This window comes from Anticarsia gemmatalis, chromosome 14 (genome assembly GCF_050436995.1).
Source record: "Anticarsia gemmatalis isolate Benzon Research Colony breed Stoneville strain chromosome 14, ilAntGemm2 primary, whole genome shotgun sequence".
Classification (NCBI taxonomy): domain Eukaryota; kingdom Metazoa; phylum Arthropoda; class Insecta; order Lepidoptera; family Erebidae; genus Anticarsia; species Anticarsia gemmatalis.
In genome coordinates this window covers 11962169-11987494 of record NC_134758.1, presented here as the reverse complement: position 1 = coordinate 11987494, position 25326 = coordinate 11962169, and the positions used below count along the sequence as shown (strand labels likewise).

At 35.8% G+C, this 25326-nt stretch overlaps 4 protein-coding genes across 4 annotated transcripts; 2 read left to right on the top strand and 2 right to left on the bottom strand.

The window, feature by feature from the left end:
- Positions 1-159: 159 nt before the first annotated feature.
- Positions 160-2449, bottom strand: LOC142978559 (nucleolar protein 11). Its single transcript, XM_076123052.1, has 4 exons — positions 2190-2449; positions 1866-2030; positions 1378-1747; positions 160-1259 (listed from the first exon to the last, which is right to left on the bottom strand). The coding sequence occupies exons 1-4, from the start codon at positions 2319-2321 to the stop codon at positions 178-180; spliced, it is 1749 nt and encodes a 582-aa protein (XP_075979167.1). The 5' UTR covers positions 2322-2449; the 3' UTR covers positions 160-177.
- Positions 2450-2827: 378 nt separating this feature from the next.
- Fdh (alcohol dehydrogenase class-3 Fdh) lies at positions 2828-4221 on the top strand. Its single transcript, XM_076122630.1, has one exon. The coding sequence runs from the start codon at positions 2982-2984 to the stop codon at positions 4110-4112; it is 1131 nt and encodes a 376-aa protein (XP_075978745.1). The 5' UTR covers positions 2828-2981; the 3' UTR covers positions 4113-4221.
- A 907-nt stretch (positions 4222-5128) lies between these two features.
- Bulli (regulator of MON1-CCZ1 complex protein bulli) lies at positions 5129-13044 on the bottom strand. Its single transcript, XM_076122966.1, has 12 exons — positions 12854-13044; positions 12314-12684; positions 11948-12069; positions 11461-11582; positions 11025-11144; positions 10550-10682; positions 10105-10205; positions 9645-9802; positions 9152-9302; positions 8594-8836; positions 7930-8146; positions 5129-5871 (listed from the first exon to the last, which is right to left on the bottom strand). The coding sequence occupies exons 1-12, from the start codon at positions 12971-12973 to the stop codon at positions 5816-5818; spliced, it is 1914 nt and encodes a 637-aa protein (XP_075979081.1). The 5' UTR covers positions 12974-13044; the 3' UTR covers positions 5129-5815.
- A 443-nt stretch (positions 13045-13487) lies between these two features.
- Cc2d2a (Coiled-coil and C2 domain containing 2A) lies at positions 13488-25296 on the top strand. Its single transcript, XM_076123112.1, has 11 exons — positions 13488-13952; positions 14139-15953; positions 16289-16479; positions 16878-16998; positions 17283-17454; positions 21070-21681; positions 22062-22385; positions 22664-22741; positions 23980-24140; positions 24585-24702; positions 24958-25296. The coding sequence occupies exons 1-11, from the start codon at positions 13540-13542 to the stop codon at positions 25141-25143; spliced, it is 4191 nt and encodes a 1396-aa protein (XP_075979227.1). The 5' UTR covers positions 13488-13539; the 3' UTR covers positions 25144-25296.
- Positions 25297-25326: the final 30 nt, after the last annotated feature.

Here is a 25326-nt window from a genome sequence, read left to right as displayed (position 1 = left end):
TTTGATCTTTTAGTTTTACTGATACTACTTACTGAGTATATAAGTTATTATTATAATAGTACCTTTTGAGAATGAGCACATAACAGAGTAATTATTTTCAGTGAGTAACACTCAATACAGAATGTCTTGTGTAGATTTTTAGGTAAATAAAACTACATATAATGTAAAAGATTGAAATTATATTTCCATCAATTCAATGGTATATGAAGACTCGTCTTCATCCTCAATCATTTTTCCAGACAGTAACTTACTAATAACAGGCAGTACATTACTAACAGTTTTCAACTGTTTTATAAGACCAACAACTACATTCAATGTATTTTGTAGTACCCCTGTCACCTTCTCATCTTTAGTCATCAAATACTGCTGATAAAAAGCATCCATTAGTAAAATACACCAATCAAACAACTTGCTTTCATAATCTACATTCATAGTTTTATCTGAATTGACAAGAAAATTAGTTATATATGTCAGCAGGAACAGTGTATCATCTAAACTCAATCCGTTTCTCAAATGTGGAATGATTAATGCATCACTGAATGATATTTGTAATGTGTAATTTAGCAGTTCAAACTTTGCCTTATGTACGATTTGATCTTTCTTTGCAGTGTGCTCTCCAGTACATAGTTTATTGAATTCTTCTGCATCACTAACGTCAATTTTATTTGGGTTAACTAGTTTGATACAATAATTTATCAAAGCTACTAAAACTGATTCAGGCACATCATTGAACTGTTTGATAGTTTGGTAAATTGTTCTGAAATTGTCTTTTTCTATCAGTGGTGGTATAACATTATTACACATGCTTCTTTCAGTTAGGCCGAGTTTGAAAAGGTCTTTTATCTCATTGCTGACTTTAAACTGTGGTTCTGTTGGAGAGTCCCAGTTTGCGATCTCCATACACTCGTCTTGTATAATCTCATGTGATCCTAAAAGGCTTGAGAGGTTACGTTTACTTTGTAGAACGTAAGGCAGCATGCCAATATGGTTAGAAGCTTCAAGAATTATTCTACCATGGAAGCAATACAGCTTTGCATCTTCTGAGTACATTTTCATGGGATATCTGCAAGACCCTACACCCAGGACTATGTTGTAAGCTACTATGATGGCGCCATCTTGCTCTGTATTGCTGCCAAACAGTATGAGGTGGTCTTTGCCCATCCAGGCCAAAGAGACACTGGATAAAGTGGATATCCAGGGCACTGTACCAATAGTTTTCCAGTCTTTAAAGTTGTATACTGTCATTTTAGCATCACTCCCTGTAAAACAAGAATTACAAAGGATATAGTGAAGACTCCAATAGATGTGAAAGCTAAATATTAAAGATACAATGATTACTTTTATTGCCAACAATAATTAAATTTGTAGTTCACTTACACAAAATATAAATAGCATTCTTGCCCTCTGTACAAATAAACTTGCCAACAACATACACATCATCCGGCCTCACAATTTTTGTCTTCGTCATTTTAGATCGCTCCATATCCCCCAACTCATCACGCAATGGACAGTTTAATATTTCATAACTCTCTTTGTTATTTTTAATAATATAACATATGTGATCCGTCTTATTGATAGTATAACAAGCAGCGTCAACAATGGTGTCTGTATCTTTGAGTAATGATTTACTTTCGTAAGTCTTTCGATTGTCGAGTGCGTATGGGAGAGAAGCACAGTTGCCATTTGTGAATATAATGAGTGGCGGTTGATTGCTTCTTGGCAACAGTCTCAGGATATTGAGGGGAAACTGAAAAAGTTAGTCATATGTTATCAGAGGCATGAATTTCAGAAAAATATATTTCACAATTAATATTTGTCTATAAAATTTGTAATACTACCAAATTAAGAACAAAATGAATCTTTACCTTGTACTTCTTCATTTTATCCAAATTGTCTGAATCTTCTTTCCATGTTTTGATGGTGTTGTTATTAAAAACGCCCACATAGCTCTCTTGTTCTTTGTCATAAATGACTGTGGATGTTATGTGGTCTTTTGATGTCCAACCTCCGACTTGTTTTTGGTCTGAAAGCTATAGAAAAATATTGTCAACATAACCTATACACTGAATATCAATAATAATAAATAAATAAATAATAAATAATAATATATCATTAAATGTAAGTCGTAATGTATATTAGAAGTAAATATAGACAGAAGTGAGTTCAAATGTTAGTAAAGTACAACTTACTTGATATTTATTGACGACATTGCGACCTAAAGTAACAATAACGTGTTCTTCTTCTCGATCTTCGGCGACACCATGGAAGCTTTTCTGGTCTATGAGCGGACACAATACATAGTAATTGTGTAACTTTGCCATTTTAATCAATAATTCTTCACATTAAATCCAATAGTATCCTGAAATTTTATTTTTTTTATCAAAATACTAATATGTACTGGCTACCGCATGTGACTGTTTATGTGATCACGTTCCAGTTGCACTTTTTATTATTTGTCGGCATTGACATATGAACGTATGTTTTCAAAGCTGTCTCTTTCTAACGTACCTTAAGATTATATAACTGTCTCTTTTTTAGTAAAATTTCAAGCTAGAAATGTGAATTTTTCACTTTATTGACAGTTGATCTGAGTTTGCGATTAGATGTTCAGTTCTGAATTCGATGAGAAATCCATCTATGTTGGTTTTTAGTTTACGAACGTTTCGCACTGAACTGAAACTCTTTTAACTGAAATTGAAACTGTCTGTCTCCATCTAGTTAAGTTTTTTGTTATATTTTGTTTTGTAAAGTTTACTGTAAGTTTAATAACACGTCTACTTTGCGAAGTAATATTTTGTTACTAATTCTGACGTATCTGTTGATTAGAGTTCAAGGTCAGCTGAATTCTGAGGTTTGGCTTATCGTTCAAATTTATTACATCATCGCTACGACACATTTATCTTGCTAGCTCTTTTTATATTGAGTATTTTCTTACTCTCACGTCTCACTCATTTTGTGGCAGTCGTCCAGTGCGCACGAACATGTCTACCGCGGGAAAAGTTATCAAGTGTCAGGCGGCCGTAGCATGGGAGGCCGGCAAACCTCTGTCGATCGAGGAGATCGAAGTCGACCCTCCGAAAGCCGGTGAAGTGCGCGTCAAGATCACCGCGACTGGAGTCTGCCACACCGATGCCTACACGCTCTCCGGCAAGGACCCGGAAGGAGTATTTCCCGTCGTGCTGGGTCACGAGGGCGGCGGCATCGTCGAGAGCGTCGGCGAAGGTGTAACCAGCGTCAAACCAGGAGACCACGTCGTCCCCCTGTACGTTCCTCAGTGCAAAACATGTAAGTTCTGCCTGAACCCCAAAACTAACTTGTGCCAGAAAGTGCGCATCACACAGGGACAGGGTGTCATGCCCGACGGTACCAAGAGATTCCATTGCAAGGGACAAGATCTATTCCACTTCATGGGATGCTCTACATTCAGTGAATACACAGTTGTTCTAGAAATTTCCATTTGCAAAGTCAATGATGCTGCAGCTTTGGATAAAGTATGTTTGTTGGGCTGTGGTATCCCTACTGGTTATGGAGCAGCTCTGAACACAGCAAAGGTTGAGCCTGGCTCAAACTGTGCTATCTTTGGTCTGGGAGCAGTAGGTCTTGCTGTTGCTCTGGGATGTAAGGCAGCAGGAGCTACACGCATCATTGGAGTGGACATCAACCCTGACAAATTTGAAGTAGCCAAGAAGTTTGGAGTCACAGAGTTTGTTAACCCTAAGGATCATGACAAACCTATCCAGCAGGTCCTTGTTGACTTGACTGATGGTGGTTTGGACTACACATTTGAGTGCATTGGTAATGTAAACACAATGCGAGCTGCTCTTGAGGCTTGTCATAAGGGCTGGGGAGTGTCTGTCATCATTGGTGTGGCTGCTGCTGGTGAGGAGATCAGCACCCGGCCATTCCAGCTCGTCACTGGTCGTACATGGAAGGGAACAGCTTTCGGTGGCTACAAGAGCCGTGACAGTGTACCAAAACTTGTTGAGGAGTACCTCACAAAGAAACTGCCTATTGATGACTTTGTAACCCACAATGTGCCCCTCAAGGAGATCAATGAAGCATTCCACCTGATGCACACAGGCCAGGCTATCCGTGCTGTTGTCCAAATGTAATTTTAAGTGAAAACATATTTTCTAAGCATTTACATTCTGTTTATTGCAAATAAGCAGTTTAACTGGTGAAACTATATTTATATGGAAATAAATTGTTTTGATACTCAAATTGTATTTTTATTTCCCTGTTTCTATCAAACAAGAGTATTGTGACCTGAAAAGCAAAAGTTAACAACAACATAATAGGTAATGGCTGAATGAAGCATCAATCAATCTTTACAAAGTATAAAAAGTTTAATTTGTGAGATATTTTATCAGTAGGTACAATCAATATTGTACTTGGCGAATCTAATTAGAAATCACTGCAAAATGTAATTCTAGGACTCCATGGGTTCACAAACAGTGAATGTTATTAGTGTCCCTATAAATATCATACATAGGAAAATTATATTTTTTACTTCCTTAATCATCCATAATCTTTTGAAACTATTTTGCTAAAGTATCTAATCAGTTTGACACGATTTTAATACTTAATATGATAATGAGCAATCATAACTCGTTACTTTGAGTTGTAGATTTGACATTGTGTAGGTAGGTTTATGTTTATTCTACTTATCAATGCTTTTCATTGATAAACATTGAATAAAAAATTTAGTGACATGGTAAAGTTGTAACTTGTTTTTTATGCTTATTATATGGAAAAAATGAGAACCCTGGCTAATATTAGAATTTCCCAATAATCACCGGGATGCTCCCCGGTAACTATGTATAATCTGAAGTTAAGATTGTGCCATGAGGTTCTAGGTTGGATTACCGGTCAGCCAGTATTATCACAGCAATTCGGCAATAGGTGTTAAAATTTCATCATGCCTACGCCAAATTAACTAGTATTCTATATTTTTATAGCCATATTTTTATTGGTTCATCATTCTATAGGTACATCTGTCGTAAGATTCCAATAGGTATTATGATAACATTTACCATTATAATATGTTGTTATAAGGAGTCAATTGGTGCCAAAGATCAAGTATTTATGTGATCCGATAACACCAATAAAAAGAAATGACCAATTTGAAAATAACATGTCTATATTCATAACAAAATATACATTGCATTACTTATTTATGTAACATTTTTACAACAAATATTTACAATATACACGATAATTTGGACTAACTAATTATACACATATTGAGTTATTAAATACATAATTTTGCTATGTCAAAATTACACATATAAACTTTAAATTTATAAAATATTTTATACATTAATAGGTAGGTACAATTAATTTAAAGAGAAAATAGTAAATATAGGTACTAATTTGAAATCCAAATGCATCATAATCTTTTTTTTTAAATCATGGACAGAACAATTTGGCGCGAAAACTTCATACAGTGAATTACAGTGGTGAGTGGTCCAATATCCAACAGCTGATGTCAAGCTAAAATATTATTGTAATGAACCGTGACGGGTTTTAATATTTTTTTTGTCACATTAACAAATTATTGTAATACCTACACCAGAAGACGATGCTTAGCAGTGAAACATCAGTCAGCTCGTGACTACGATCAATGCATTTCGATCGAAACGTCGGCCAGCAAATAAGGTATCGTAAACCTTAAAATATTATCGCGCTTAGTAATTTTGTATTATAGTTTTAAACAATCTTATAATATAATAATTTCTTCACAAATAGTTGTTAGACGTAGGTACTTATTCGAAGGCAGCTGTACCCTGGCAATGTTGTATACCTACAGTTGAAGTTATTGATCAGCCGTGATCTGTTTGTAGTACTCCACGTAACTGTCGCATTGTTCGCCTGAAACAATCATTTATTATTACTGAGACGGATATAACATCCGCATGCTTACATGTGAGACTTGTTTTAACTTTAATCCAGATAATAATACACTCGGAAGTTAGTCGAAAGTCGAGTTTCATTGAAAATTGCTGTTAATTCACAATTCCATGCAGAAAAATCTTTGAATAAGAGGTCTACCCCCCGGTTTCTGAGTTTTTTTAGCGGTAGTTTATCTATACGAACTGTCATTTTTATATAAGCTTAAATTCTTAAATCGGGGGTAAAGTAAATCAGTCTAAACTCATATTTAGGTGGCGGCGCAGTAAACCAGAAAGTGGTATTATTTTATTATACTTTACCACTAAGCGAACTGTGAGCTGGTAATTTGAGTACCTACCTCCCCACTTTTTCAAAATGTGTGGCCATAATACTTAATTGAATGGTTGCCTAACACCCAAGTTTCTGCAGCAAACAGATGACTGTGCATGTGATTATGTTTGATAGTCATCATGACTGAATACAGGAAAACGTAACCATTACTTTATGCAAGTTATTATGATAAATAAATAGATGGGGTATTTGATATGGGAGAAGACAAAGTCACTTGCAAGTTTTAATCTATGAAAATGAAATGAAAAAAATGAAATGAAAATAATTTTATTGTTGGCAATAAACAAATATAAACAATAAAAAAAAGAACAATATGTGCACGTATTGCCAACAATGATTAGTAGCAAGATCATAGACAAGTTTTACCTGGGAATCTGGCTAATTTTGAACGCAAGTACTTTTACAGGCAAGCATTAGTTAATTAGATATAACATCACGTCTATTCCTATACCACATCAGGTTTAAAGGGTTCTACAAACTCGCCAACCCGCCGCTCGGTTAAATTTTGACTTTTTTATTTCAAAAGAATCAAGTTGGCAGCTCGTAAAGTGCTTTTCAAATAAATACACCGATATAAAGTAGTAGTAGATATGGGTAGGTGAATTTGATGTATGTGGACTACATAAAGAAAAACTAAAATTTAAAGTAATTTAAATAGTAAATAGATAACAGAATAATCATTACATTTTATTGACTCAAAGCACTGGCGATCATTCATTGCACACACCATCCACTTGTAACTTTTTACTCTCATACAAAAAACAATAAAAGTTTATCTTTTTAAACTGTTATCAAACTACCCTTATCTTTATTACATAAAACATTATTATGTGCCTACGATACATAACTCCATGGCACCATACTAAAATTGTACATAATTAATCGTATTGATAACTTATCTGTCGAATAAAATTGACACCATGATAATTGTGTGTTTTTGTAGACGATTACTAGTGGATACTGGTATTTTCTTATTAAATATGGTTATCAACATATTGTGGAAAGATTTTGAATATAATTAGTTGATATAAAAGTGCCTGAACGGTAGTTATGAGATGTGAGTTGGGCAAAGTGCTATTGGGTATTAGCAATTGTTCAATACTTGCTCTGATCTACACGATAAGCCTCGTATGTGGCAACAGACTTTCCCCCTATTATATGGAACCGATATTAATAATGATTTGGGTGATTTCTTGATGTCGGTAGCACAACAAAAAATAATGATTAAAAAAATATGATGATACAAAGATGTGAATGTAAGCACAATCTAAGTAACAACGATTTTACTTGCAGTGAAGGCCAATGCTTTAGAATGTAATAAATTAAGGAACTAGTTAGTTAATTTTTTTGTCACTTTGATCTGTGTTCGAGTTTGACCTTTGTACTGAAGTTAACTTAATTATTCTGCAGAGTAATATAAAAAACTTGTTGAATAAATTGGCTAACGAAACAATTTCAGTAGTTAAATTAAATTCTTTTTGTCGGGGTAATAACAATACTCAACAATATTATTATAAGTTCAATCGAGGATTAAACATATCTAAAAGGAATTACCTTTTTAGTTGTGACAAGAGTTGTTAGATGAACAGTGGGTATGATAAGTAACGGGTACTTTTACTATTGGGCATATCTCGAAGATAAATTATGTTTGGCTAACAGTGGGAGAATACTATAGTTGAATATTACCTTTGAGGAAGTGCGGGTCGCCCCGTGTCCGCTCGTTCCGCGCCTGCAGCGCGTGGTACACGGCGGTGAAGGCGGCGGGCTGGTGCTGCGCGCGCGCGTGCGCCTGCGCCGCCGCCAGCAGCTTGCGCGGCGCCAGCGCGCCCCACGCGCCGCACTGACGAGCTGCTCCTACTGCGCTCACTGGCTCGTTCCAGCTCAGCAGCACCTCTACCACCTCCTGTAGGTCGTACAGATGGTTATTAAACATCATGGAGAAAGACCTTATTAGGCAAGGTATTTAGGGATATCCGAAACAGCATAAAATCTGTCGTCTGTTGTCCTATTTTAAAACAAGTTAATTTAAGGCAAGACATATCATAGGATTGTAATTTCTGTCGACTAATGTTGATAGATCTAGAGAGCCTTATCTATACAAGACAATTTGGTATATACTTAACACGAACGTGATATTAATGTAAATAATATTGGTGAAGTTGCCATAGTAGGTACACCAGTTAAGTAAAGCTTTGAAATTATTATTTCAAAAAACATCTTGAATCATTATTTTCTCAATAAGAAATCATTTCAAAACATTCAAACCCCTTTCAATCCACAATACATGATCTACCACTTCATGTTCCGAAAAAAACCTTAACCATCAACTCCGTATACCTCAAACACATACCTCATATCCCTTGAGCCTCCACATCATATCCAAGGCCAGCTGTGCCGCAGCAGGGTCGAGGTGTCCGAGCGACAGCAGCGCGCAGGCGAGTGGTCGCGCGTCGCCCAGCGCCCCGCGCCGCAGCGCCGCCCGCAGCCGGCCCGTGGCGCCGCGCGTCACGAGGGCGCGCACCGTCACCTCGGCTGCTGCCTGCTGCACCACCATGGAGTGACGGCAGAGTGATGCTATGTACGCTGTCACCACCTAAAGTCCAATAATTTATTTATTTATTTATTCTTACAACTATTTTTACAGGTTTACCCCAATTGTAACCACCACAAATTATAAATTAAAAGATCTCTCGTCGCGTCCATCAATCAAGCTGTTCACAATAAATTCATAACATACTGAACGGATTTGCTTGTGGCTCCAGCAATAGATAGAGTAATACTCGAAGATTTTAGTGTATATTTGTTAAGATTAAGCCGAAGTTTTAGTTAGTAGGTTAGTGATACACTCTGAAATTTTTACAACGAATTTCAGTCGTCATAATTCCTTTACAAAGTAAAACATTTTTACCTGAACTAAATACTTGTCATCAGCATGATGTTGTAGCACATGACTGCAAATATCCGGTTGTGAGATGAGCACTCGGAAGTTATGTGGTGGACGTGACGCCTCTACGGCCACGCCTGCTGTGTTGCGAGCCACTTCTAGGTCTGCCCACTTTCTGTATTAAGAATTAAATGATTAATACTGTACAATACGCAGAGGGAAAGTATGGATGGATGTTTGACACTCAATCACGCCAATACTGCTGAAAGGATTTTGATGAAAATGAACACTTGTAATCTGGACACATAAGATATTTTCCGAGCGGAAGTTAGTAGTAAAAGTTTAAATACAACTGGCAGTTTATTAAAAAACGAAAATATATTTTTCGACAATAATGATGCTTTGCTTTCATGACCAAACAATTGATTTAGATAAAAATCAGGTATACAATTTTATTCTACAGTGAAAGATGTGATGTTTTTAGAAAGAAAATTAATTCTCTTTATTATCAACATACCTGTAAACAGCATTAATCTCATCGAAAGATTTAGACAGTTCCACGAGGTACGTCCCAGCGTCCGTCACAAGTTGGTTCAGTATCTTGTAGATAGTGTCCTTGCCGTGTGTACGACGAAGTAGTACTGCTACTATCTTTGATATCTCGTCCTTTGGCACCTAGAGTAATTAAATATGGTTTAATATTAGAGTAACTTCATTAGTGTGGTCATGCAGCTAAAATAATAAGATTACAAAAAATCGACGAACAGACTTGATGTTGACGTCTCTCTTTATTTCAAAGGCAGTCTACAAGTCACTAGCATGGTTCTTATAAAATAAAGACGGGAAGGTGTATTTGGTACAAACTCCTTTCCGGTCTAGACTCGTTTAGAAGTCAGGCCTATGCTGAAAAAATCATGTCAACGTCGGTCTTACGAATAAATCTTTAGTTAAGAATAAGATAACGATAATATTCGTACCGCATGTGCTAACCCTGATGGGATAAGATTCACCCTCCAGAAACAGCCGAGCCGCGCGTCTATGATGTAGTCTGGTTGAAACACTACCCATGTGTCAGAATCTGTTTGTTTGTAGTTAAGGATAATTAAGTATTCTAGGATAGGTTCTTTACTCAAAAGAAGAAGTAAAGAGAAGTATGTTTCAGGAAAAACTGGATGTGATAAGTAAATTGAGTACATAATACATATTTTTTAAAACTTTTGGTCATTATTGTAGTGAGACATTTGCCACTTATTGTATGTAAGGTGGACGTCTGTATACGTTCAAACGTACACGTACGTGTATCTTACAAACGTGTAAAAGGGGACTAAAAATGTATAGTATTTTTTTTTTAAAGAGTAGTTAAATAATTGTTTTTAGGCATTCATTTGTCGTTTGGTTGTTAATCTTTCAGTAAAAGGATACACATAGGACAGAAGTTATCTCCGACGAGTGCTGGCTTCATAGAGACACCTGGCACTACCGGGATGTGGATCATTATGTTGTTCTCCGGCTTGGACTCCTCCATTATATCGAACAGTTGCGATGTTTGACTTGACTGCAAGAGATAGAAAAAGCAGTTTATGTAGTTGTAAGTGTGGGTAATTTTAGCCACGACAGTTCAAAGTTTGATAAAAACTACGTTTAACTTGAAGATTTGTTGGTATCGCAGAATAGTTGTTGTTCAAATAAATAAACATTGTCAGCAATCTCACTTTTGTGTATCGGCAGATTAGGATCGTGGCGTAATTCAGTTCCTCTTTCTTCTTTTGACATAATAGTTATTGTCTAGGCTTGTGTAAAAAATGGTTGAATGCAATTTTTAATATTTTATAATATGTGTCGTAAAACATAACAACTGAATTATTTACAGTAGAGCATAATAATTTTACTTATTTACCTGATGATGAACGACAACTAAATCGTCAACCACATTGACAGCAAACCTGCCGACAAGTCCTGTCTTCAGTACATGTGTATAATGGAAGCCATTTGGACCCATTATTGGCATCAGCCAAACCTGAAATAAAGAGTTATTTATTTGTAATGTCTTTAATAAGCAAACTTTCGCCACTAAAAACTTCATTTTGTCATTGAAATATTAGCATAAGGCTTATGCATATATTTCCTAATAAGAGCACGTTTTTAATTGGTAATGTCAATTTATGCCTTTTAGTTATTCAATTACTCCATGTTGAGCTTTTAAACAAAGACTAAGACCAGCTTATCTCTAGCTTCTTCAGGGCATGAGACATTTCTTGCTACTTGTTTGAATAAAGTTCATAGACTGTGTAGTGTGTACAACAGGAAGAATATGTCAAGAATAAAAGGATTACCTCAGTAGGTCCCTGTGGTGTGACAGCAGCGGAGTGCGCGTGTCGGAACACGGCGCACCACGTCGCATCACACACTCTCAGAATGAACACATCACGCTCCAACACGGGTTTTGTGGAGTCCACTGTAATATACATAAAGGTAGCTTTATAATCATTTCTTATGAAAGTTAATGCTGTGATTGAAACTAGGTACCATTTTTAAAGGCCTAAACTCTCCCTCATTCCATAGGGGTACCCATGCCCAGCAATAGGACAGTAAAGGATTAAACAAAAAGATGATATAAAAAATATGTCAGTTATGTTTTGGTTATTGTGATTATTTTTTCAATTAAAATCAAATTAGTGTTATGTTATACAAAACATGTTTTTGTGTTACCTATCAACATTTTACGAAGATAATAATGATGGAAGCATGATGCTTAAACTTATAAACAACAGGAAAAATAGATACTTCTCATAGAATTCCAAGCAGTTTCATGTAACTTACTTTCCAGTTTCTGTAGTTTAGAAATTGTAGAGTTGTTCAATGAGAATGGTTGTAGTAATACTCCATTATTGCCAGCCAACATTACTATGTTGCTTTGTGAACACCATGAAAACCAAGCACAGCTAGAAATTAAACATAAGTTTGCATTTTACTATAGCCCAAAATAAATATTTTGAAAAGTCAGGGTCATTTTAGGCAATAAATGTACTAAAATGTATTTAAATTGATATCAGACTGGTTATATCCATAAAAACAGAGTATATCTATGTAAACTTCATTATAAATATTTACGTCATAATTTGTATGTCAATTAGAACAACATAAGATATGCCCAAGTTTTAAACAAAATTATAAACATAGATTTACCTAAAAGATGTGTTCTTCAAACTCTTCAACTGTTTTTTATCAGGTACAACTTGTAACAGTTCAATACCATGGTCAGTTATAAATGCTATCTCATTAACCTTAGGCCACACAAACCCTAATATCTTTGCATTCTTCCATTTACATACATGTGTGTATTCAGCATTAGTCGGAGCTAAATCTTTAAAGTTTACAAACTCAACACTTGCATTCTGGTTATCCTGATTCCTTTGTATGGCTAATATTTTTAGATCTGGTGAGAATTTTATTGATATTATCGGTCCTCGGTCTTCCATACGGAAAGAAGTAGACTTGGTCTCATCCATGCTAGTCACTGTGACGCCAGTGACGCCCCCAGACCTGACTGTAAATACCTGCAAAGAAAAAAACACTCATACTTTTTAGACATTGTTCAAAAAGTCGCATACAACTTTTAAGAAAAGACTAAGAGCCTTAATAGCGGGAAATGTAATTATGCGTATATTTACAGTGAAACTAGGTCGTTCTATGGTGTATTGTGATGAAAAAAACATACGCATTTACCTGTCCATTTGTGTCGTCAAAAAATACATTAGTCACTGGGCTGTCCGCGTCGAAACGCTTTGGTTGCTCGGAGAGTGATAAGTAGTACTCATCACTGTCTTTTAAACGAAATCTGGCCATGTTTATAGAAGTTATTTATATTGAAACTGAAACATGAAAAACTTGTGTAGTTTGATCTTTGTTATGACACTGTCAGTACTGTCAATGTCAAAATTGTTACTGACGGATCTGACGTAATTCTATAAGAGATGTTTTATACTGGAACTAGAGCTTTTGAGATAATTACAAAATGGTCTGTGTGAATAATGAATGAACCATTTACAGTCAACATTTATGTTAAATTCAAACAAATAAGTAATTCCATGGCCTATATGAGGGTCATTATTTTTATTAACATGGGTTGCGTTTTGCTATGTTTAGCCATGAATAACTGCGTATCGTGGTAGTATTTTAAAAACATTCCATATATATGATAGATATTTAATCAACAATAATCAATACCTACCTTACTTGAATTAGGTATACAATGTAATAAAAATAATAAAAACTGTTTAACACGGATGTTTGTCCACGGTCTGAGCCAGGAAAATAAAAAAATAAAAAAGATATCACTAATTCACCATGGTTACGAAAGTCACAACAATAAACTCAAAACACACTTGAAGAAGTAATAAAAGCTTAAAATAATGAATGAAAACATCGAATTAAGAACCTTTACTGCAGACAATTCAACAGAAAATGATATTCAAGAGTATCACGAGATAAAACAAGACACGACTCTTGATGATGTCGACACATCATTTTCATCGAAACAATCTTCGAAACCGGTAAATGAATATGATTTCTTCACTCAATACGATGTTAAAGGTGATAATAAAAAAGGTTTCAAGAAGAAAAAGACGAAGAAGAAAGACAAGACATCTAATTTGATGGATATTATAAGTTCGGAACTTGCCGCCAACACGGTACCGTTAGCAGAAAATGTTATAACATATGTTGATAACTCAAAAGAACATCAGAGCAGTTATTTACAAACTAGTTTTAGTACTGATAGACTGTTGAGGACACCTAGATCTTATTTTACGGACGCAGAAACTGGGTAAGTGGATAGATTTACCTTGCTTTATTTGACTGCCTACAAAAAATATCCCATACTAACATGGTAATTCAATTTTATTAATCCCTTTTTTCTTTTGTGTCTTATTTTTTATCAATTAACAACTGAAATACATGCTACATTTAAAATACTTACATCTTATTCTATTATTACTAATGTTCTTTTCAGGAGGTTTCAAAATGTTCAGCGAGTTAACTTGAGTCCGATATTTCCAAGAGTCCTTGAGAATGCTGTAACCGAAGAGGTTTTTATCCCAGTAGAATATGTTCAGCCGTATACATTTGACGATATAATAGCACAGAATTCAGACAAAGAGCAAGAAGTACCTACAAAATTCTTGGACATATCAATTCAGAATATAACATTCAAACATCACCACAATTTCAGCCTGGAAAAGTTATTATGTATGAAAGTTTTAGAAAAATATAAAGAATACGAATTCGTTCTAACATCTTTGAAAGACATATCAAAAGACATTAAAGTTAATAGAGAAACAAAAGATAATTTAAAGAAAGATTTAGCAAAAGTTAGTCCAAGTAAGAAAGATAGTTTGAGATTCGATCAAACAGTGCGAAAATATACCGAAACTCTCATCAAATTAAAAGAAAAGCAAAGAGGTTTATTGAAGAATAAGAAAGAGCTGGCACATAGGATTGTATCACTATGGTCGGACATCGAAATGGTGAGAGAGAGAAGCGACCGAATTGAAACACCTTACACACTAGAACTTACGAAAAAGATATTAGATTCTGATGAATTCGAAAAAGAATGGAATTCTACTTTCAATACAGAGTTCACTGATAAACTTGATACGATTGAATTTGAATACGTAAATGAATATTTAGAATACAAAGAAGCGAAAACTGAACAAAAGTCTAAGAAATTGTCCAAACCACAACTACATATTGATGAAGATGCTATCAAAATAGAAGCTGAAAAACTAGCCAATAATATTATCGTGAAAGATGAAATAGAATTACAATTGAAAAGAAACGAAAGTGTTCTAACTGATTTTGTTAAACTTGGTTTACGACTAACTAAAAATTCTTATCACTTCGAAATCTACGTTGACGATGTTTTCGTATGCGAGTCTGAACATTATTCGAGCAACGATATGTATTGTGTAGAATTTACTGAAAGTTTTTCAGTGCAGATATTACCAAAAAATAGTTATATAAGAATACTATTACTGGAAAATGGTGAAAAAGTTTCACGTCATAAGATAACCTTAGCAGATATTAAAAAGAGTAGCTCAGATTTTAGTGTTGAGAATTTAGTTTATGAAAACGATGTTGAACCGACGGCTAAACATGTCGGTAGTGGACATAGTATCAAAGAAATAGCCGTAGCAAATAAAGTAAGACTTAGAAGTAGTAGTCTATTTAAAGAAAAGTTACACACAACTTGTGAAATAAACATCAAAGTGGGCTGGAACGATAAGATTGAACAAAACCAAGCAGAAGCGATAAAGACATCTATAGAAGTTGGTAAGCAAATCAAAAGACTACTAAATGGTACTGATAAACCTACATTAGACGTATTAATAGATGTTATAAGCAAAATTTACGAAAAAGACATCAATGATGAAGATATGATAGAAACTTTACAGAAGCTAAGTAAGATGGAAATTACTACCGATCATAGTTTTGCTATAGATCAGAACAACCCAGACCTTATAAGGTTAAAATTGCTACACTTGCGAAATATTGGGGGATTCAGCAATATTGACAAGAAGTTAGTCCCTCTCCACGCAAGTCAGATATCTACGGAACAACTAAATTGTTTGCAGAAAACGAAGGAAAGAGAATTTGACATGGACTATTTGAATGATAAAGAAATGGAGATGGATCCTATAGAACTGCAAAGGTTTATCGGCGCGAAGTATGTACAGAAGTTAAACAAGAACATGTTGAGGAATCTGAATGAATATTTGCTGCAGAAGACTCATAAAGATGTGGTGAGGGACTTGAACTTTGGGCTAAGGTATGTATTTTTAGAGGACTATATTTATGACTTATACCTATGCACGATATACATATACATCACATAGTAATACAAAGCTTAACATTGTAAAAAATTATATGATCATTATTAGAGTTCGGTTAGCGAAATTTTGTGCAAAGAAACTGCGGCAGCTCATTTTTTTTTGTCTTGCACAAAGATCAAACTCTGCGAGCCTATACCATGACTTTCTAAGGTTAAAAGCTTGAGTTCGTAAAATTATCTACCTACTCATTTCCTTCTTGACTTTTAAGTACATAGTTCCATAAAGTTGTACCTTCCTTCATTTGTTAAAAGTCACTTTATTTTCATGACAGGAGTTTGTTCTTCAACCAGTCTAACGTAGCAAGTCTAGCTTCATTGTCCAGCTCAGCAAAGCAACAGCTCTTGACAGAATCTATGTGCAAAGAACAGGATATTCACGTGACAGTGCTCAGAGCGTTCAACTTACTTGATAGAAGCTCCACTATATTGGAAGAGGGTAGTGACGATGAGGAAAAAATTGCAGGTATAAATATCACTATATCGTTTTATTATAGATTTGTTATTATGACAGTCAAAGGAAAAAAGGAAAATTTATTTTTCATTAATTGTTATTTTCCTTTTTTCCTTTAGATACTTAGGCATCGAATTACTTAACCGAGAGAACTAGAGAAATATCTTGAATCCCAGGGACTTAACAAACATATTTACAATGGTCATAATAGAATCACTATCAACTAAAATACCTGTATAATGAAAAAGACCAGTATCAACTAGAATACCTACCTAGTTACTCGAGGAAATCGAACCTATGACCTATGACTCTAAACAGGAGTAGCACTTGCGTGGCAACCACCTTACCTTCTGCGCTACGGAAAGCATTTATGATCAACAGAACACCATGAGTTTTCATTCATGTTTCAGGTTTCAAAATCCGTCCGTTAAGACCATACGTCCGGTTGAACTACAGAGGAGTGTCGGCTCAAACTGTCACAGCTATTGGTTGTCATCCTACGTGGAGTCACACACTGAAAATAAAGACTAAGTAAGATAAAAACCACTTTTTTATTTAAAAATTTAAGTGCGATATTCCACTATGCCTTTTTAAAGCAGTTTAAAAATCCGCATTGCAATGATAGCACGATATTTTGTAATCAAGTTCTTATGCAGAAGAATGAAAAGAAAGGTTTTAAAATAGGTGCAAATTAAAAAAAAATAAACATAAAACCTGTGTAGTAAAATATGGATGTAGTCAACCCTAAATATACTGCAGAACTGTGCGATCGCACAAAAGAACATCAAAATTTAATTTCTTTCTCTTTTCTTCAGACTGGAACCTCTCTCATCTGTCCACATAAATATCTTCGATGAGCACAAGGTCCAGATCCTCGAAGGTTTCTCCGAAGAGGACCGCTCCAGTAGAACAGTTCACTACAGATATTACAACAAGTGGCTGGGCACTTTGCAGATACCTTTGTACACTGTGTTGACGCTTGGAACTGTAAGTATAGCTCGTAGATATCGCTGGTATAACTAGATCAGTAGTTATGGTACTGTTCCAATATTCTATCTTTTATAGGTGACTAGCTGACCCGTATGACGTCCAATAAGAGCGAATGGGTGAAATTTTTCCACATTTTTGTAACATTTTTTACTGGTACTCTGCTCCTTTTGGTCGTAGCCTGATGATATATAGCCTATGTCCTTTCTCGGCTATCAAAATATCTCCATACCAAATTTCATGCCAATTGGTTCAGTATTTTAGGCGTGATTGAGTAGCAGACAGACAGACAGACAGAGTTACTTTCGCATTTATAATATTAAGTATGGATGGGTTACTCACTTACCGTAATATACGTTATTTGTAGAACATAGTTAGGTCTACAGCTTTTTGCATTAGTGTTTTTAAAGGAAAATATGTAACGCGAAAATTTAAAAGTTATGATGATACATATTTTCGAAGCTGTATTTTTTAAACTTCCACGCTAAGATTTGCTGTTGTGTCGCGGGTACTTTCACAAACATACGAACAAGAGATACAAAGTACAGCTAGACCCGAAACAACTATTTAAGGGTCGCACAAATAAATTGTTTCGTGTGTTAATCGAACCCGCGACCTCCCGGCGCAAAGGTAGTAGCGACTTTAGCCTTGGAGGCGGTCATAAAAGATGATCCAAAAGTTCCCATAGTTACTACATACTAATTGGTTCTGACCTTCCACAGAGATACTGTAAGACACGTCATTTACATAAATTTACACAAGTTGTGAAATGTAAGTACATTCAGCTCCAAAAGTAGCTGATCATACTCAATCCTTTGAAACCCTATGCACATTATTCCATGGAAAAAACATTTGCCATTGATAGAAATGTTTAATTCTAACTCATTCTACCTCATTTTGATATGTTATTTATTAAAGTTACGTAACACAGAGGATTTGAAAATATGTAGGTTGTTCAGCTACTTTTGGAGCTGACTGTAACTACCTCATATATGTAGGTAAATCTCCAACGTAATGTTTATTCACGATGATGTTATAATCTAATACAAATATTACACGTCTGTCGTTGTAATCTTCCTAAATAGGCGAATATAATGTTCGTAGGTCATTCAATGATGTATACAGGGTGATTACTTTACAAGCAAACTTTTAACTACGCTCGAAATGGTCAAAATATTGAACTAATCGGTTAAGTTCATGATTAGAATTTAGTCTTGTTAATTAAAACTTATCTAGTTCGTTGTAATGACTGCAGAGGGGTTTAAAAAATCTTGTCTCAATAGAAACTTTTGGTACCAAGGGAAAGTTTTTTTTTCAGTCAAAACACAGAGTTTGTCATAATAGGTATTCAGTTGGTTACTAAAGATGACTATGAACTCGTATTCAAAATCAAATCACTTAATTATTAAGGTAAAATTCAGACACTAATGATTGCTTTTATAAATTCAGTTTTGAAGGTTCAATTTCAAATTCAAAGTAAGTAGACTAATATGCGCAAGGACTAACGGAATTGAAACACTGAGTAAGTATTTAAGCTCATAAGCAGGTACCTACTAGGTAGTATAAGTCATAAGAAGGTAGGTAAGTAGGTACTTGAAACTGAACGCAAGATAAATTCGCACAAAAACGAACACGACATACTTTTATTCATACAATGCCTTACAGCCTATATACAATAGTGATCTACTCTAAAGGTTAATGACCCCTGACACGTCACTTGTTGCGATGGGCGTGTCATGTGACGTCTACTCATTTATAATTTAGTCACTTGGACAGTTCAATGCCATATGACAGAGGCCTGTACGTTGTACTGTCGTAACACAATGAGTCACACCAGCACATCAAAATATGACTATTACACATACTGCATTTAATTTGTGTACTTATGCTGATAATAATAGTTTTTGTTTTATCAAAATCGGATCAAAATTACCGAAGTTACAGCGTTATAAAGTTTCACTGCTTTTTTAAATTTGCGTTGCTTCGCGCGCTATGCGCTGACGTCACGACGCAACAGACACGCTTGTTCGACTGCGGGTGATGCGGAGTTTTGATTTGAAAAGTGATTTGCATTTAATATTTAAAGAGTCTGAGTATGTGTTTGTGTTATAAATTTAATCATCGTGTTTTTTGTAAAATAATATATCCTCGATCTTGATCGCCACGCACACAATCATCAACTAGACCCAGGTAAAGAATGTTGAACTCGTATACTACTAATAATATTTATGTGTGTAGTTAACAATAAAATTGAAAGTTTGTTAGAACTGGCATTACAAATAATGATTGTAACGTACCTACCAAGTGTAAATTTGGAAAACATAGTTTTAAAATAATATTATAAAAAAACAAAATTGTCACCCCTGCCTCTGACTTAAGTCAGGTTGATGGCTATCATATGAACGCATGAATCTACTCTGTAGGTAGGTAGTCTTATATGATTGGGTGTGTAATGAGAACTTTTAAACTAACATTTTAATTTTGATATTATTAGATTTAATAAACATGGGTTCTTTTTTCAAAACAAAAAACCAACGCCAACTCAACCGCCGCACTCGGCTCGCCGCCTCCTGTGAGGTCATTGAACTGCTTATTAAATAGTATCAACTGTTAGGTAGAAGTTCATTGCTAGGTATGTACGAACATGATATGGCATCTTGATCTTAAGGAAGTGTTCAAAAGGCAAAAAACTTATATTTAACATTTGCGCTTGACAGTATCAGAACCGGGCTTTAAGTTTTAGACTAGGTGTCTTTTGCAAAAATATAAAACAGTTTACATGGTACAGAAAAAAACAATTTTCGGGGTGTTTTTTCACTGGAGTTAGTACACATAGGACAGATACAATATTTTCTAACCATTTTGTTTGTCCACTATAAGCAAAACAAATTATTTAAAGCGAAACCGCGAGAGCGCAACGAGCCTATGTAGGTATCGGCAAGTACTAACGAAATAGCAGTGTCGTGAGATGACGTCACACGGCCGTGCGGCCGCTTCGCCGGAGTTTGGCGCGAAGGCCATACTTTGACGTTTAATATCTCGGTCATTTTTGAAGATACGAAAAAAATAAAAACAGATTTTTTATCCTTGAAGTACCTAGTTTTTAAATATGCTCATAACAAAAATCATTGGTGTGACTCATTGGAATTTAGCATGTTTTGTTCAAAGGTCTTCAATATGTAAAGTTATATGTACTTGATTGAAGACACTTCCGCGCTTACCCATAAATTGAATATTGAGACTACATAATTTCAAGATGCTAATTTTATAATGAGCAATATTTCTATCATCTATTGATAGTTCTTTTGTTTTTAGCTGTTTTAAAACAGCACTAAATTGTACTAAAAACATAAGAACTCTATAGATGTCTCTTTAATCTATAGATGATAGTAATATTTGTGCCATGCGAGAATCAAACCCACTACAACCGTTGTTACAGCAGCGCGTAGCGTAGCGTCTCTATCGCCTTAGCTGTCAGCTGTAACCATCACAGTAATTCACGCTATTTAAACACGATTATCATGCGATGATGGTAAAATGCTATAAGTAGGTACAGACTTGTTCCCTACAACAGACCTGGAACATTAGGTACTATATTGCTTTTTATGATTTCAGATTCGCGGAACATTCAAAATTTCAACTCCACCCCTCCTATTCGGATATGAAACTCTTCAAACCAAAGAATCATCATCACTAATCCCAGAAATAACCCAACTGATGAAGAAAGACACATCTTTCATAACATTAGAAGTGACCACAAGCCTCTCGCATTTGGGCGGATTACACGCTTACAACCAACCTTTGCCGAGCTCATTAGAAGACGATTATTTGATCAAACATTTGAACAACTTTGTGACGGAATACACAAATGAATTCCCTATGAGGAACATTTCTTTGAACTTTATAGACAGCGGTGGTAGGAACAAATGTGTTACGCAATTTCTACAGCCAATTCCTTTGCCGGAAAAAGACTTTTTCCCAAAAGCCCCGAGATGTGAGTCTGCAGTTTCGAAATCTTCTGGGTTGTCGAAGAGTTCGTCTTCTAGCGGGAGAAGAAGGGAATTGGAGGGAGAGAGAGTGAATCAGGAAGAAAGAGAGTCTCTTTACAGTGGAACTATGCATGATGGTGACAGTTTGTCGAAGATGATAAATGCGTGCTTGCGGTATGTCTCCTTGATCCCGAGTTATGAAGTTGTTGAATCTCATGTGGTTACTTTATTGGGACTGGTAAGTTTATATACTTTAGAAAGCGAAAGCGATATAAGCAATATTACATTGTATCTAAGATTTTTTTAATGGTTTACTATACGAAATTAAAGACTGTAGCTCTATACCGGCTTTCTGAAAAATCACTTGATTTTCTTACTCACAAAGACAACTTCCACTTATTTTTTTTTCTGAATAAAGAATACACACCATAACACCCATACAACAAATGTTACAACTGTTTGTAAATAATGTTAATATTATTAGACTTACAAAATGCCAATCAAACATATGACTTCCGACACCTTGCAACAGCATGTCAGCAACCTTACCGTTTCATCACCTGCAAATCTTTACCTCCAATATTAACTACTACAAATACACATTTTCTTCTTCACCAGGAACTCCTAAAAGTCCTTCACGGCTCCCCACTAGACCACAACATCCTCCTTGCAAGTTACTTCATCTACCTAGGCATCAAATGCTGGATAGCCATCGGCCTAGGTCTTCCCCGAGGCCCCAGCAGCTACGTCCTCATCAAATACGACCTGACCACTCGCAGGATAGTGTTGGACAACGATCAGCTGTTCCGCAGTAAAGGGTTCTTGAATAGAACTGATGGGTATACTTGGTATGTGTGTGACGCGAGTAACGGACAGAAATATGAGTTGCGAGATGTTGGGTGTCCTTTGAAGACTGTGGATTATGTTTTTGATAACGAAAACGTGAGTAGAGAAAAGTGGAAATTTTATTTTCATTGTCTAGCGTATCGCCGAAAATTGTACTTTTGCCAATCAAATGACAATAAAAATCATGATTTAAAAGATTAAATCGATAATATTTATAGAAGACCATTTCCTTAGTTTATCTAGCAACTAAAATGACCCAAAATATTAACTGCGAAACAAAGGTGCATAAAATACACCTTGCCTTGTTTCCCTTTATGAAAGACGTAAGTACCTAAATTTCCTACATGAAATCATAGTATTACTGCGTTTTTCAGATATGGGTAAACATGCAAATGTCTCAAGACTGCGAGAGCATGTCGTTTGACTTCACCAGATCCTCAGAATGGCAGCCTGTAAGTACTAACAACTAACTTAGACCCTACATTACGTACCTACTAAAGTCGGATGCCGATTGTTAGTAATTCACGGATGCGGATGTCAATGCGGAGTCGACAGAGACGTGAATGCCTGAATTCATGCAGATATTCCACGGTTGCAGATAAAAAATTTAACCCATTAATGTCCCACTAGTGGGTAAGGGTCTCCTCCCGTAATGACGTCAGTGTTAGGCCTTGAGTCCACCACGCTGGCGAAGTGCGGGTTGGGGACTTTGCATACCTACAAGAACTGTTCTAAAGAACTCTCAGGCATGTAAGCATGATTTCTTTTATCGTTAGAACAAGTGATAATTATTCCAATTACACACATAACTTCGAAAAGTCAGGTGTGTTGCCTCGGGTTCGAACCTGCAACCACTTGCGTGGGAGATACGAGTTTATACCTCTCAGCTATCACTGCTCTCCTGTTTGCAGATGCGGATGCGAATATCCGCTACACCCCTACTACCCACTTACATCGTATTTATGTCACTGCCCTCCCTTATGGTTCAATTCTTAACCTATGAATAGAATGCCCTTAATGTTTATAAAACGCATCAGTAAATGTAGTCCACGTGTGTTTATCCGTATCGCGACATATTATAAAACAAAGTCGACCAATGACTGTTGGTTCGTGATATACTCATAATATACTGCGGTTTTCAAAAATGTCTAGAGCGATCCTTGAATGTTTTTTTGTGTTTAACTTGTTAAGGCTTACTAGATGTTGCCTGGGCAAAGCCGGGTGGTCCACTAGTAGAATATAGAAACGTTACTTTCAGCTTTTTGGCCTTTATACTCTAAATTGTACGAATTTCTGAGTAAATAGGTATAAACTTGAAACTCGAGTCAAAATTTCACAACATTTTGGAGACAATACGAGAAGTTTTGCAATAAGGTGGGAAAAGTTTGTTGAAGTTTATTAACAAGGCACACTTACAATACACACAATACACATATACTTAGATAGGTACGCATATTGATAGACACATACCAACCTACACTAACGCACCAACATAAAACCAAGAAAAATACTATTCCGCACTAGATGTAGGAATTAGGAGACAGATATACCATGAAATTTGACACATTTCTGCCTAAACCTTTGGATATACATAACAAGCGTGATATAATGTACGTATAAATAACACGGTCATTGTCTTAAATAAATGCTATAATTTAAAAACAACTTTAAAGACTTAATTTCATTATAGGTGTTCGACAAAACAGTATTCGTAATGAAACAGCCAGTAGTGACTGACCACGCACTGTACTCGTCACCTCCGAATGTGGAGGCGCTGCGAGCCGCGCTCGAGACCAAGATCAAAGCCAAGATACAAAAGTGGAGGTCGCATATGAAGACTATTTGGAATAGGTAACTATTTATTGAAACTTCATAAACAAAAATGTTACTTAGCTGTTAAATGATCTTGAAATTTTAAATTTTGTGATTAGACCTGAGTATCGCGGAGTGATGAGTATACAATATGAGTACTTATTCAATATCGAATGATGATATTTCTTTCTTTATAAAACTCCATCACTTTTGGAAGGAGGTATGTTTGTTTCAGCCCCCGCTGTTTTATACTTACTACCTGTATGGTCCAAGTGGAAGTGGGGAGTCGCGGGTTCTGTTCTTGGACGGGAAAAGGGCAAATAGGTAGTTTGTGTTGAAATCGTAAATAACCGTCATTTTTACGAAGCACGATCGATATGACCCGTTGTTGTCCTCAACTGGTGCTGCATACAGTGAAACCTGGGTATATTTCAAACACTCCTACACCTTCGGGTATAAAATACGTTATTTCCTTGTATTCAGATACTGCAGCACATTGTTAAGAGAGATGCTACCACAGTGGGAGTACTGGAGCTTCAATCCTAGCGGGCAGAAGCCAGGGTTCAGTCACAGACTGAAACAACTCATGGTTACGTACAAGGTAGATATACTTGCCTTTCTTTGATACCAGTCCCAAGAAAATATTCTTGAAGTGGGTTTAGTTTTGAGTTGCCACCTTTCGAGATGAATAATTGATGAGACCATTATTAAAGTCCGAATAGAAGAGCTGTCGCTATGCTATTATATCGCAGGTTTGATTCTCAAGTGTGGAAAATATTTGTGTGACTGGTCTTTACAACATCTAAAATTTTGACTTAAGTGGATCCTCTATAACTTTGGTCTCCTTATGTTCTAGATGTATGGCTTCCCACTAAACATGTCGTACACAAACACAAAGTCAGTGATATCAGCTGTCAAGTCGACCGGCCTCCACGTGATCGACGACCCTAAGGTCGAGTTCGCGCTCGCCGTCGAGGTGTACGCCTACCCTAACAACGTCATCAGTCTGTGGGCCTTTCTAGTCACCATCACAAGGATGTAAATCTATAAATATACCAATTTTATTACATAACCGTCTATTTTTCCCTCACTCGCGATAAATTTCAACTTTTTACGACAATTCGATGACGTATCTTGGCATCCAACACAACCAAATTAGATTCCAGAATACCGTTTACACCGAGCAACAAGAAACTCAAAAATAATCATGTTCTTAGGTAAATAT